This window comes from Chinchilla lanigera, unplaced genomic scaffold (genome assembly GCF_000276665.1).
Source record: "Chinchilla lanigera isolate Chin_1 unplaced genomic scaffold, ChiLan1.0 scaffold00146, whole genome shotgun sequence".
NCBI classification, from domain to species: Eukaryota; Metazoa; Chordata; class Mammalia; order Rodentia; family Chinchillidae; genus Chinchilla; species Chinchilla lanigera.
Window position 1 is genome coordinate 350,628 of NW_004955547.1, and position 12,562 is coordinate 363,189.

Genomic DNA, 12,562 nt, shown 5'->3' on the forward strand with positions numbered 1-12,562 from the left:
TGGGCTACAAAGTGAGCCCAAGGCCAGCCTGAACTGCATAGTAAGATCCTGTCTCAAAAAGACAAAAAAAAAGAAAGAAAGAAAAAAGAAACTAGGGCCTCAGCCGAGCGCGGTGGCACACACCTGTAATTCCAGCACTCTGGAAGGCTCAGGCAGGAGAGTTGCTGCAAGTAGGAGGCCAGCCTGGACTACAGAGTGAGTTCAAGGCCAGCCTGAACTACATAGTGAAACCCTTCCTCCTCCCCCCCCCACCCCCGAAAAAAGAAAGAAACGAGTGTCTTTGCCCTGAGCTACATTCTGCTCATTTTGATTTTTATTTTGAGACATGGTTTCACTAAATTGACCAGGCTGGGTTTAAATTTGTGATCCTTGTGCCTGCTCTTCTCTGGTAGCTGGGATTGCAGGCATGCGCCACTGTGACTAGCATTTTTTTCTTTCAATGATTTAAAAAGGGTCATTTCTACTTCTATAAATGGAATATGCTTCAAGCACTTCTCAGTTTGATTCATCTTCATGTCTTGCTCAAGATTGACCATAGTTTGACTTGAATAGTTATGGTGTAGTTGACGGACTACCTAACCCAGAATGGCCTTCAGTATCCACCATAGTACTCACCCTGAGCTTCAGAACTTCTGGTTTCTCTCCATCCCCTGAGAAAACACTGCCTTTTATCTTGCTTCCAGGTTAGAGGCAAATATTAGGAAGTTCAAATGAATATTTAAACCTACACTTGATCTTACCCAAAAGGCCAAGAAGCAATAAATATTTGAACCTAATAAGGTCTCCTGAAAAATAAATTTGAAGATTTCAGTTATTTAATTATTGATCGGCTCTGACAGGCTGGGCTACTGTCTGCCTTGGGCTCCCTGGGGTTGATGATTTGGCTGATGGCAACGCCTCATAGCCGTGAGACTGAGCAGAAAAGATTGGGACTTCTCGCTGGATTTGCTTTCCTTACAGGTATGTTAACGTATTGATCTAATTTTGAAGGGAGGGGAAGGCTATACTTATAGTATCTGTTTAGATAAAAGCCTGAGATTTGTATTTATTCTGATTTACCCCAACGGGCATACTTTCTTGTCTGCCCATTCCATTTGTACAGTTCCTTCAGAAGACTGCTCTGTTCTGGTCTGTCTCTGTACTGTCCAGTCATACTTGTGTTTGAGTATGTTTTTGCCTTGTTATTGTCTCCCATATCTAGGGTAAGCTCTTTGTGATTTCTATTTTTGTATCCAAAAATAGACATTGCATGCTTTGGACTGAGCTAGGCCTGAGAATCTGCTTAGTTGGCTCCACACTGACCAGTGTGTCGGGAGTACCTGTTCTGAGCCTTGCCAACTGTTTAAGCCATTCATTGAGAGCCGTTGCACAGGGCAGTATGCTAATTCTGTGGGAAGGAATTAAAAGGGCAACTCTTCTAGACTTACCATGAAAGGAAACAGGCCTCAAAAATACTTGCAAAGCAGCATTTGCATTGGCACAGCTTGTACTGAGTGACAGTCTGCTTTTTATAGTGTTGAGTTTTAGAAAGGGACTTAGGGATTAAGATGTTTAGATTAGCTATGTTTGTTTTTTTTTTGTATGTGTGTGTTTGTTTAGATTAGCTAGTTTTTGAAGGCATTAAAGAATGGAATTATCAGGGGCTGGGGATTTAGCTCAGTGGCAAAAGCGCCTGCCTGGCAAGTGCAAGGTCGTGAGTTTGGTTCCCGGTCTACAAAGTGAGCTTAAGGCCAGCCTGAACTGCATAGTGAGACCCTGGAGAAAAAACCAAAAAAAAAAAAAAAAAAAAAAAGAATGGAATTATCAGAAGGAGAGAAGGAATAGAGTAGGAGAAATGTTGGGCAGGAGCACGTGGCTCTCCAGTTGGCAGGAGTCCATTTGCAGAACCTGTTTTGTAACCCTTGCAAACCCTTACTGTAGGGTTGCTGGCCTGGCAGCTTTTATCCTTTTCTAATTCCTAATCTGGTCCACATTCTCTTTGCGTATCATTCCAGCTCAAAAATATTTGATAGTCCTTCATTTTTTTCTCTGTTTCTCTTGGTGTAATCCATGATACTGAGGTAAGAGGACATGTTTGTAGCTATGTCTAACTAAATAATTAGCTAACTAACTTGGGCATACATTCTCTTTATTAAAGGATAAGGGAGGAAAGAGATTTAATTTAACTTACATAAATATGTAAAAGAGAGGCTTTTTTTAGAAGCCTGAGTGTATCTGTGTTATCAGTGATCAGCTTTTAGATAAGGGAGGCTCTTCTTGAAGAATTGATGGTAATACTGTGTTTTGGGGCTTTTTTTTTTCTAGGAGTTGGCCTGGGCCCTGCTCTGGAGCTGTGCATTGCTATCAATCCTAGGTAATAGTTTTAGTAGTAATGTTTGTCTCTTTCATCTTTATGAATAGCCTTCTAAATAGAGGCCAGGTACCTGTAGTCTTCAAGTGGTCTTTTTCTTTAACAGCATCCTTCCCACTGCTTTCATGGGCACAGCAATGATCTTCACCTGCTTCACCCTGAGTGCACTCTATGCCAGGCGCCGGAGCTACCTGTTTCTGGGAGGTACGTGTAGAATGAAAACAGTGTGGTCTGTTCTAGCCAGAACGCTCTCTCCTTTCCTACTTGTGATTGTTAGGTTGGTATGAGTCTTCCTTTTGGGAGGAAGTAGGAAATGGGCATAATGAGCTTGTCTTCTTTGCTTGGCTTCTCTCAAGATAACTTCTTGCCGTGTCTTAATAGGTATCTTGATGTCAGCCATGAGCCTGATGGTCTTGTCTTCCCTTGGGAACCTTTTCTTTGGATCTGTTTGGCTTTTCCAGGTGAGATTTTACACAGACCTTTCCAGCAGCTGTTTGCTTCATACTGCTTTTTTCTCACTCAACCCTAAAGCAAGATATGATAAAACTCCTCCAGATGTCCCCTTTGGGCAGCGCCCTCCGAGGCTCACCTACCCACCCCTCAGGACTAAATAACTTTGCAGAAGTATAGCTGAACGACATTAGGCACTGCTGAAGAGTGGGGGATTTGCTCACATCCTTTACCAATCTAGCAGTGACTTGTGAAAATAGTGGAGGGTCTTCCAATGACATAAAGAGGGTCTTGGGAGCCAAGTGTGGTAGCACACACCTATAATCCCAGCACTTGGGAGGCTGAGGCAGAAGGATTATTGGGAGTTTGAGGCCAGCCTGAACTACATAGCAAGAGCCTGTCTGAAAAAGAAGTAAACAAAGAGTGTCATGGGAAAAAATATGGTTATTTTTATTGTCCACTGAGTGTACTTTCCAGGGACCAAAAGGCAGAAAATGTAACTTTTTTCCCCTGTACTACAATTACTATATGGTAACTTCATCTTACTGTTCTGTTAGGCAAACCTGTATATGGGACTGGTGGTCATGTGTGGTTTTGTCCTTTTTGATACTCAACTCATTATTGAAAAAGCTGAACATGGAGATAAGGATTATATCTGGTAAGTGTGAGAACCGGACTGTACTGATTTTTTTTTTTTTTTTTCCGGACTGTATTGATAAATGTTAAAGCATGCTGTTTTGTGCCATGGCTGAACTTCAGTAACTAGCCTTCAGGAGTGTATGTGGTGGCACAGAATCTTTCTCTTTCTACTTTTTATGGTTTTTGTACTCTCTAAATCTTTAACAACAAAAAAATCTTTAACAATATGAAGAAGACCTACACAGTTCTTAAGTGTAGTAATCATCGTGAAGTCTCACAACTAATTGATAGTTCAGGTTCAGACTTGGACCTTCACATAGTTGAAAGCCCAACCCTGCTGTGGACATAGTTGCAGACTTTATTATGCCGTGTGCTTCCTTTTGAGTTGAAATGGATCCCAGACACCAGTTTTACTTCCTTAGTTGGGTGCAGTGTTAGAGAAGCTGACTCGTGGGTGAATGTGGAGTTTATGTTCTGCTGCTTTGTGGACTTGGGAGTTAAAGAAGGTGAGAAATGGAGTTTGTAACCTGGTTCATTCTCTTTCAGGCACTGCATTGATCTCTTCTTAGATTTCGTTACTCTCTTCAGAAAACTCATGATGATCCTGGCAATGAATGAGAAGGTTAGTCAGCCTACAGTTGAGAGAATGGCTCCTCAGCTCAGTAACTCTGTATAATTCAGATTGAGAACCTCCGAGGGTAAGGCAGCCCACTGTGCAAGAAGCAAACCAGAAGCCTTTACGTGGTAGAGAAAAAGTTAACAAGTAAAAATAATCCTTTTAGCTGGGTGTGGTAGCAGGAGCCTGTAATCCCAGCACTCAGACTGAGGCAGGAGGGTCACTACAAATTCAAGGTCAGTGTGGGTTACATAGTGAGTTCAAGACCAACTTGAACTACATGGTTAGACCCTGTCTCAGAAACAAAAACCAAAACAATCCTTTAACATTTTTTTTTTCTCTTGACTTAATCCCTGAGATGAGTATCAAAGGAAAAAGAACATCTGTGGCAGTAAGAGATAATCTGCTATATGAAGAATTTAAAGGCTATAAAAACAGTTGTGAAAAAAAAAAAAACAGTTGTGGTGGGCATGGTGGTGCACACCTGTAATCCCAGCACTCAGGAGGCTGAGGCAGGAGGATCATTGCTAGTTCAAGACCAGCCTGGGCTACAAAGTGAGCTCAAGGCCAGCCTGAACTGCATAGTGAAACCTTGTCTTAAAAAAAGACAAAAAAAAAAAAAAAAAAAGATAGTTGTGACTCAAAAAGCTATTGTAAACCAAATGTAGTAGTAGGTGCCTGTAATTTGTGGGAGGCTGAGGCAGAAGGATGGCAAGCTGAAACCCACCGTGGGCAACTTAGCAAGACCCTGTCTCAAAAAATAAAAAAGGCCTGGGGTCTGGCTTTAATCCCCCATATTGCAAAAAAAGAGAAAATGACTGAAGGTGTCATACAGTACTGACAAGCCAACTTAAAATTTTTTTCTGGTTTTTTTTTTTTTTTTTCCTTTTTTCTCCTCAGTACTGGGTATTGAATATGGGACTTTGTGCATGCTAGGGACTTGCTCTATCACTGAGCTACATCCCCAGCCCTTTTAATTTTGAGACAGGACCTCCTATGTTGCCCAGGCAGGCCTTGAACTTGTAATCCTGCTCAGCCCCCCAAGTAGTTGGGATCATAGATATGTCCCACTGTACCCTGAAAAAGTAGACCAGTTTTACTCATTTGTTGATCTTAATTTTTTTCCAAAGAAACATTTTAGGGATTTAGCTAGTGGTAAAAGGCTTGTCTAGCAAGTATGACCCAAAAAAAAAAAATTCTGTAGCAAACAGTCTAGGAGTTGGGGAATGAGTGAGGCCAAAGTTTCCTTTGCACACCTAATTCTGAACTTGAGGCAGCGCAGTGGTGGTAGAGGCGGGTGACTAGATAGAGTTGGTGTTTCTGTCTGGGCTGTGCACAGATGGACTGAGCACTAAGCAGGTGCCACATTTCCCATCAGAGCAGCACAACTTTTATTCCTTTAACACACTGTACTTCCACCAGAGATCGACACATCCCCTGGACTAGATGGTCTCTAAATGTCGGCCTCTGCTGAGGCTTCCTGCTCACCCTCTAGCACAGAGCACATCCCCGTCCTGATGGAAAGTTGGTGGCATAGCCTTAGTTTCTCTCTTTTCTGACAGACTTCTCGGACCGGGGCTGGCTGGGATTTGAGCTGTGGTATTGTGAGTAGCCAAAGGTGGTCAGGCAGCCCACGCAGGTACTCCTGATGTGGGGCTGGGACAACTGCTTACTCTTCCTCATCAGTCTGTCGCAGCTTTGGGGAGGGGCCGTGGAAGCTGGTTGAAGTGCAGTTCTTGCCGAACTGAGGGAGCTTTTCTCATGGTTAATCTCCAGGTTCCCTCCAGGCTCTAACCAAAGGATCATTTAAGAGTTGGAGCTTATGTGTCAGATGCAAAAAATTAATAGAGCGATGTTTCTCCACTTACAGGACAAGAAGAAAGAGAAGAAGTGAGATGACCATCCAGCCTTTCCCAGTTTGGCTTCTCCCCCTCCGCCCCTCATTCCCTCTTTGCACACATTGCAGGTGGCGTGTTCTATGATAATGAAAGGCATCAGAAAAGCTTTTGTACTTTGTGGTTTTCTCTGTTTTGAATTTTTTGATCAAAAAAATTGATTAGCAGAATATAGTTTGGAGTTTGGCTTCATATTCCTGGGGTTCTTCTTCACTCCCATATGTCAGCCCATCTCTAGCCCTTGCTCTGCTCTGGTGGCCAGCCCACCTCCGTGAGGAGTGGGGCCATCACAGGGAGCAAACTCCAGGAGTCCTCGGCCTCACTGAGCCTCACCCAGTGGACCACAGGCTATTTGATAGAGCCACGTCAGCCCAGCCTTCCTCAACGTTACTTGGTTTGCACACAGTTTCTGTGGAACTGGGCAGTGTGTTTTCTGCTGGGAAGAAGTTTGCTGGCCCTGTGGTTAACTCGGGCTCATAGTTGAGCTGTCAGCCCTACAAAGAAAGCAAAAGAGTCTCTTCGATGGGTGCTTGCTTCCTCTGAGCTGCTCAAGCTTGCCCGGCAAATACCCTCTGCCTTGCCATCACAAAGGGAATGTGGGCTTGTGTGTATTCCCTTTCCCACCCTGGCCTGACCCTCAGGGAATCTGCCTGCTTTCCATCCATGGGGTGGGAGGACTTCAGCAGAAAGGGAGTACTGTCTCATCAGGCATTTATGGAAAAGGCTGAGTATGTATGGCAAGATAGACAACACAGAATACTCAAATTGACCCTTTTTGTATTTTTTTGTTGTTTTCTAAAATTGTTTATCACCTTAATTACTGAGTGGCCTCCACCAAGTGGCTGTGACTAAAGGTCTCGAGAGAAAGGATAAAGAAGGGAAATGGCCATATCTCTGAATCCTGCCAGACAAACTTAAAAGACCGGGGGTCAGTGGAGGGCAGATCCCTTTAACTGAGTGGGTCCTTGTGCAGATCAGTGTAGCATTTGGGAGGCAGCATCTTAAGAGCCCTTGGATGTGTTTTTGTCTGCCCCCACCTGGACACGTAGGGAGTGTCAGGCCAGAGATTTGGGGCAGCAGATAAATGTCCATTTTACAGATGCACTTTAATTTTTGATCTGCTCACCTGTTCACAGAGAGCTGCAGGTAGGAGCCAGTTGACCAAACCTGTAAGGGCTCCAGTTCCCTGCAGCTTTGTGGTTACAGGTGTGGATCAGTCCTAAAAGTAAATCACCAGTTCTTTCCTGTGGGCTACCACGGTCAGCTTATGTGGAAGGGTGGCATCAGAAGTAGTCATGGCCCTGGCTACTCCTGGGTTTTAATGCAAGGGGGCCAAGCTATTGAAAATGCAGTATCAGCAGGATGCTATTTCTGGCTCTTCTTGTTCAGAACCAGTGCACAGTTTGACATAGTGTGTGCTGGCTGTAGTGTGCTGTGTCACTAAGCCTTCCCATGAAATTTGCTAGAGTGGCTCACTTCACTGAGGGTGCTGCACTTTGACTTAGCTGCTGCCTCTAGCCTCTGGCTTAAGAATTTAAGAATTTACTAAATGGATTTCCTTCCCATTAAGCCCATATTAACAGCTCTCCATAAATTTGGTGATTTTCTGCAAAGGCTAAGAATCTGAAATGCATCTCTTGAAGCCAGACTCCACCTCTTGTGCTTTTTTGCTTGGGATAAAGGAGTTTTTCTTTTAGAAACAGTGCCAACAATGACAACATATAAAGAATACTTTAAAAGTAAATGCCTAACAGGTTTTTAATACAAGTATCACTGTAATTTTCACTTTCTTTTCTAGTTCCTTGTTTTCAGCTCAGGCTGCATTCTCTAACTCATACTGTGAAGACAAAGGTGTTTTTGATTCAAAAATATATGATATCTACATAGTCTTAATTTGTAAAAAATAAAGAAAATTCCTTAACCTTTCCTGATGTTTGTGAGTGATAAATTAGGGACATAGCTGGGCATGCGGTCTGGGGTTCTATGTGGCTTGCTGGTCGGCCACCATGGGACTGGATTCAGTGTCTGCTCTAGATGGGATAGAAACAAGATCCCCACCCACTCAAGCTCCTGGTGTAAGCCCCAGCGCACTACAAATGTTCGGGTTCTCTCTTCATACATGCTCTGGACCTTTTTCCAGTCTCCCCACCTTTACTCTGCCGGAGTGATGGCTCAGTGATAGAAACGGCCTGCTGCACAGCTTCCCCACCACTTCCTGAGGTTGTCTTTGGTGCTGGCAGGTTCGGGTGTGTGGTCATAGTTCAGAAACTTGGTGCAGATGGAAGGGAGGCAGATCATAGCCACTCTCTCTGTAAGTGTTTTTCCGCTACAGCCAGGCGCTCTTCTAAGCGCGTCAGTGAGTAAAAATGGTCTTTGGAGTTTACATTTGAGATTATAAATCAGAGCTTGTACTACAGTTGGGCTATTCAGCCTGGTACATTTGCCTTCCAGTTGCCGTGATCATCGTAGACAAAAACCTTGCTGTTAGGATTTGTTCTGACTGGTTTATCTAGATTCCTCTGAGTTGACCTGCTTGGACTCTGCATATCCCTGTCCCAAGCAAGGAGAGCCATTTTCCTCAGCGTGGAAAGTTAACTGGGTTTTCTCTCTTGTTGACTTTGAGGGAAGGCCTGTGTTAAAAGACTTTAAAGCCCAGTTTTAGGGGGCCGGGGATATAGCTCAGCGGCGTAAGTGCCTGCCTGGCAAGTGCAAGGTCCTGAGTTCAATTCCCGGTACCCAAAGAAAAAGAGTAAAAAGTATTCCTGAAAGTAAAGCCCAATTTTATCCTTTTTCTCGGGGCAGGCCCAGGGCACAACATATTTTGAGGGCTTACAGTGTCCCAGTACTTAAGAAGATACTAAGTCCCAGAACCTAAGATACACTATGCCTGACCAATTTCTTCAAGGTCACCAGAACAGGCACTGGCAGATCTCTGTCCAGAAAGAGTCCAAGCATGCAGTCTCCAGGCCCCTGCTCTTCGTTACCTTAGGTGGGTGATGCTACAGTGTGTCACGAGTTGGTGTCCATCCTGACCTACATAAGGACTGGCTATAATGGCAGTGAGGAAGGAAAACAATTGCGTAGGAGACTGCACGCTCCTCTCACCGATTACTGGTTACGTTCAAGAGAACAGCAGCTTCATCCATACTTTGCAGTGGAGAAGAGCCGCTGTGCGCTCCCAGCTAACAGGGCAATCAGGTGGAATTATCCACCCCCAAGTTAGGAGCAAGATGGGTAAGAGCTCTTGCTTGGTAGGTACACAGCGGGGTGAGCAAGGTGGGCCATGAGATGGCAGTGGAAGTGCATCCTGGCCTGGTGGGTCAGGAAAAGTGCTCTGGAAATGATGCCTGAGCTAAGATAAAGTTTGGTCAAAGTGAGATGAGATTCGGAAAGGCAGGGGGAGTGGAGGTTTCCGGCATGAAGCAAGGAGCATGACCCAGAGTGGGATACTCAGGAAATTGCAAATGTTGTTTTGCTGAGTTGAGACTTAACAGGAAATGGGAGCCAGGGTCAGTCGGTAAACGGCTACGGAGGGAGGTGGTGCCAAGGGCAGTGTGGCCCTGAAGGACCTTGGGCAAGGGAGTGATGAGGTGGACAGCAGAATAAGGAAGAGGGGTCCGGAGGCTGATGCACACTACACAGAGCGCCTTGCAGAAAAAGTGTTGTGGGGCCTGTGGCAGGAAATGTATAAAATGAACCTGGAACATGACAACCTGCCAGAGAGCAAAGAAGCTGTCGCTGGGGAGGTTCAAGAGGAGCCCGGGCCGCCTCGGAGGCCGCTGCTGGCTAAAGATGGGGTAATGTGAGCGTCAGTAATGATTATAACTGCAACAAATTGGAGTAAAATACATTTTTAAATCTGTGGTCATTTTTCTAAAATATCTAATTGGCCAGCTTTTAGAGAATGCTAGAAGGGCCAGGGATATAACTCAGAGGCACAATCCCTGCCAGCAAGCACGAGGTCGTGAGTTCGATGGCCGACACACACACACAAAAAAATGCTAGAAACCGGCCATCCCTAAATATTTGCTAATATAGAGAAAAGCATTTATCCTTTCTTTTCTGTGCTAACTACTTCAGGGTAATAAAAAGTTTTATGGATGGAAAAATTATAGGGTTAGTTTATCACTTTTCTAAACCTCTGATAAAATAAGCTAGGTGATGATAATCAATGGCCACTAATGCCATACTGTAATTGAGAAGGTAAAATGGATCTTTAGAAACTAGGACTTCCTAAAAGATAAACCTTAAGCTTCCCCCAGGTATGGCAGTGCACACCTGTAATCCCAACAAAACCTTTAAGCTTCCTCACGGTATCTCGCCCATGTGGACAGAAGATAACACCGCTTCAGCTGGAAAGGGGTATGCAGATGCTGGCCCTGGGGGTCAGAGTCCTATTCTGACAAAGGCAGAAGGGAACTGAGAATGACCGAAGGAGGAAAGGGCCTGTCCTTGTCTGTTTTCCCATATTCCTTTCCTCTCATGCACGCCTGGCGAGGGGAGGTGGAGATTTGTAAGGACAGAAAGTCACTCCATTTCCTTCAGCACTAACTTTGAAACCTTTTTCTTTTCCATCAAGGTCAACCTCCCTCTGGGCATATGGAATTACATGCCTGTAATCCTAGCACTCAAGAGGCTGAGACAGGAGGATCAGCATAAATTCAAGGCCATTTGAACTGCATAGTGAAAGTTTGGCTTGAAAAACAGAAAACAAACCCCCAAAAATACAGGGGCTGGAGGTGAGGCTCAGCGGTACTAGATTTACCTAGCATGACTGAGGCCCTGGGGTCAATCCCCAGCATAACACAACACAACAAAACAAATATGTAACGCAAATGTAGTATCTATGTACTTCAAAATGTCATGTTGTACATAATACAATTTTATCTGTCAATTTAAAAATAATTTTAAAAGCTGTGGGCCTAGCTCAGTGGTAGAGGACTTGGTCTAGCATGTGTGAAGCTCTGGGCTCAATCCAGCACTAAGGAGAAAGAAAGGAAAGGGAGAGATTGAAAGAGAAAGAAACAATGAGAGGAAGAGAGGAGAGAGAGAAAGGGGTGTGGTAGAAACACACCTGCAATCCCAGCTCCTTGGAAAGCTGAGGAGAAACGAGTGCAAATTCAAGCCCAGCTTGGGCAACATGGAAAGACCCTGATTCAAGCGTTGGGCATGGCAGCACACGCCTGTAATCCCAGCACTCGGGAGGCTGAGGCAGGAGGATCATTGCAAGTTCGAGACCAGCCTGGGCTACAAAGTGAGCACAAGGCCAGCCTGAACTGCATAAGGAGACCCTGTCTCAAAAAGACAAAAGAAAAAGAAGAAAGGCCCTGTCTCAAAAAAAAAAAGAAAAAAAAAAGTCCCTGATTAAAATTTTAAAACAATTCTAACCCTGGCCAGGATGGACCTGCAGTGGTTGGAGGATAACGGCTGTGGCCAAAGGACTTGGTGCGTTGCATTGCGCACGGCTTTTCCCTCTGAGGGAAGGGAGTCAGAGTCATGACAGGAGACAGAGCCCAGAAGCAAATCTGGATCAAAGAAAAAGTGTTTGAGGGTCATGCAAGCCAGCTGTAACCTGGAACTACAAGTGGTGAGGATGTGTCAACCTCCCAATGTCCGTGCAACAAGATTGGTGGGAGAAGGGTTTGTCCTCATTCTGGAGATGCTCATATCCGCATAACGCCATACCTAAAGAACATACTGAAAATCCAAGCTCCGGAAATACAGGGTCAGGTGTCCACAGCTGCACTCATGGCTGTGTACTCTGTTGTTTCTGGAGTCACAGCCACAGTGAAGGCAGCCTGATGACACTGCCGTGGAGTCTGGAGCACGTGGAAGCAGCTCCTTCCCAGAATTCCACGGTCTTCACAAGTGGCTGCAGAAAAGCCTGCCGTATACTTTGATTCTGGGTGTCAAACTTGTTATGCGGCATATAACAGGGATTTCTCTTGGAACTGGGCTGCGAACAACTTTTATGTATGCAAACAAAAGTATTGTAAATCAAGTTTTTTTTAAGTTAATATATAAAACTGCATAATTATGCCAAGCGTGGTGGCACACACCTGTAATCCCAGCACTCGGGAGGCTGAGGTAGGAGGATCGTTGTGAGTTTGAGACCAGCCTGGGCTACAAAGTGAGCTCAAGGCCAGCCTGAACTGCATAGTGAGACCCTGTCTCAAGAAGACAAAAACAAAACAAAACAAAAACCTGCATAATTTTAGTTCAGTAAGCTTTCTCCCCCACTCTCTAAGGTGGGGTCTTGCTATGTTGCTCAGGATGGTCTTGAACTCCTCAGCTCAAATGATATTTCTGCCTCAGCCTCCTGAGTGGCTGGGACTAGGTGCATGTGCTGCCATTTTCAGTTGAAGTAAGCTTTTTATGGTTTAGAATAGTTTCCTGGGTTCACAGAAAATTCACAGAAGTGCAGAGTTCAATTTCCTTTATTGTTGACACGGCGTGTTTGCCATAATGAAAAGACCCAACAATGCCATTTTGCTCTGTGTGTATGTGTGTGTGTGTGTGTGTGTGTGTGTGTGTGTGTGTGTACTGTGTAGTATGTATAGTTCAGGCCTCACATATGCTGCAAACACTACCAGTGAGTGCACCTGTAAATCA

The 12,562-nt window shown here is 44.6% G+C and overlaps 1 protein-coding gene and 1 pseudogene across 2 annotated transcripts in view; both read left to right on the top strand.

Moving 5' to 3' along the window:
• The window catches only part of Tmbim6 (transmembrane BAX inhibitor motif containing 6), a 23,160-nt gene extending 15,284 nt beyond the window's left edge, over window positions 1–7,876 (top strand). For both annotated transcript variants that reach the window (XM_005411845.2, XM_013508467.1), the window contains exons 4-10: window positions 840–960; window positions 2,305–2,353; window positions 2,457–2,554; window positions 2,732–2,811; window positions 3,358–3,458; window positions 3,986–4,061; window positions 5,926–7,876. In XM_005411845.2, coding sequence (XP_005411902.1) covers window positions 840–960; window positions 2,305–2,353; window positions 2,457–2,554; window positions 2,732–2,811; window positions 3,358–3,458; window positions 3,986–4,061; window positions 5,926–5,949 — 549 coding nt within the window. In that variant the 3' untranslated portion in view covers window positions 5,950–7,876. The remainder of the gene's footprint in view (window positions 1–839; window positions 961–2,304; window positions 2,354–2,456; window positions 2,555–2,731; window positions 2,812–3,357; window positions 3,459–3,985; window positions 4,062–5,925) is intronic.
• A 1,127-nt stretch (window positions 7,877–9,003) lies between these two features.
• LOC106146312 lies at window positions 9,004–12,046 on the top strand (annotated as a pseudogene).
• Window positions 12,047–12,562: the final 516 nt, after the last annotated feature.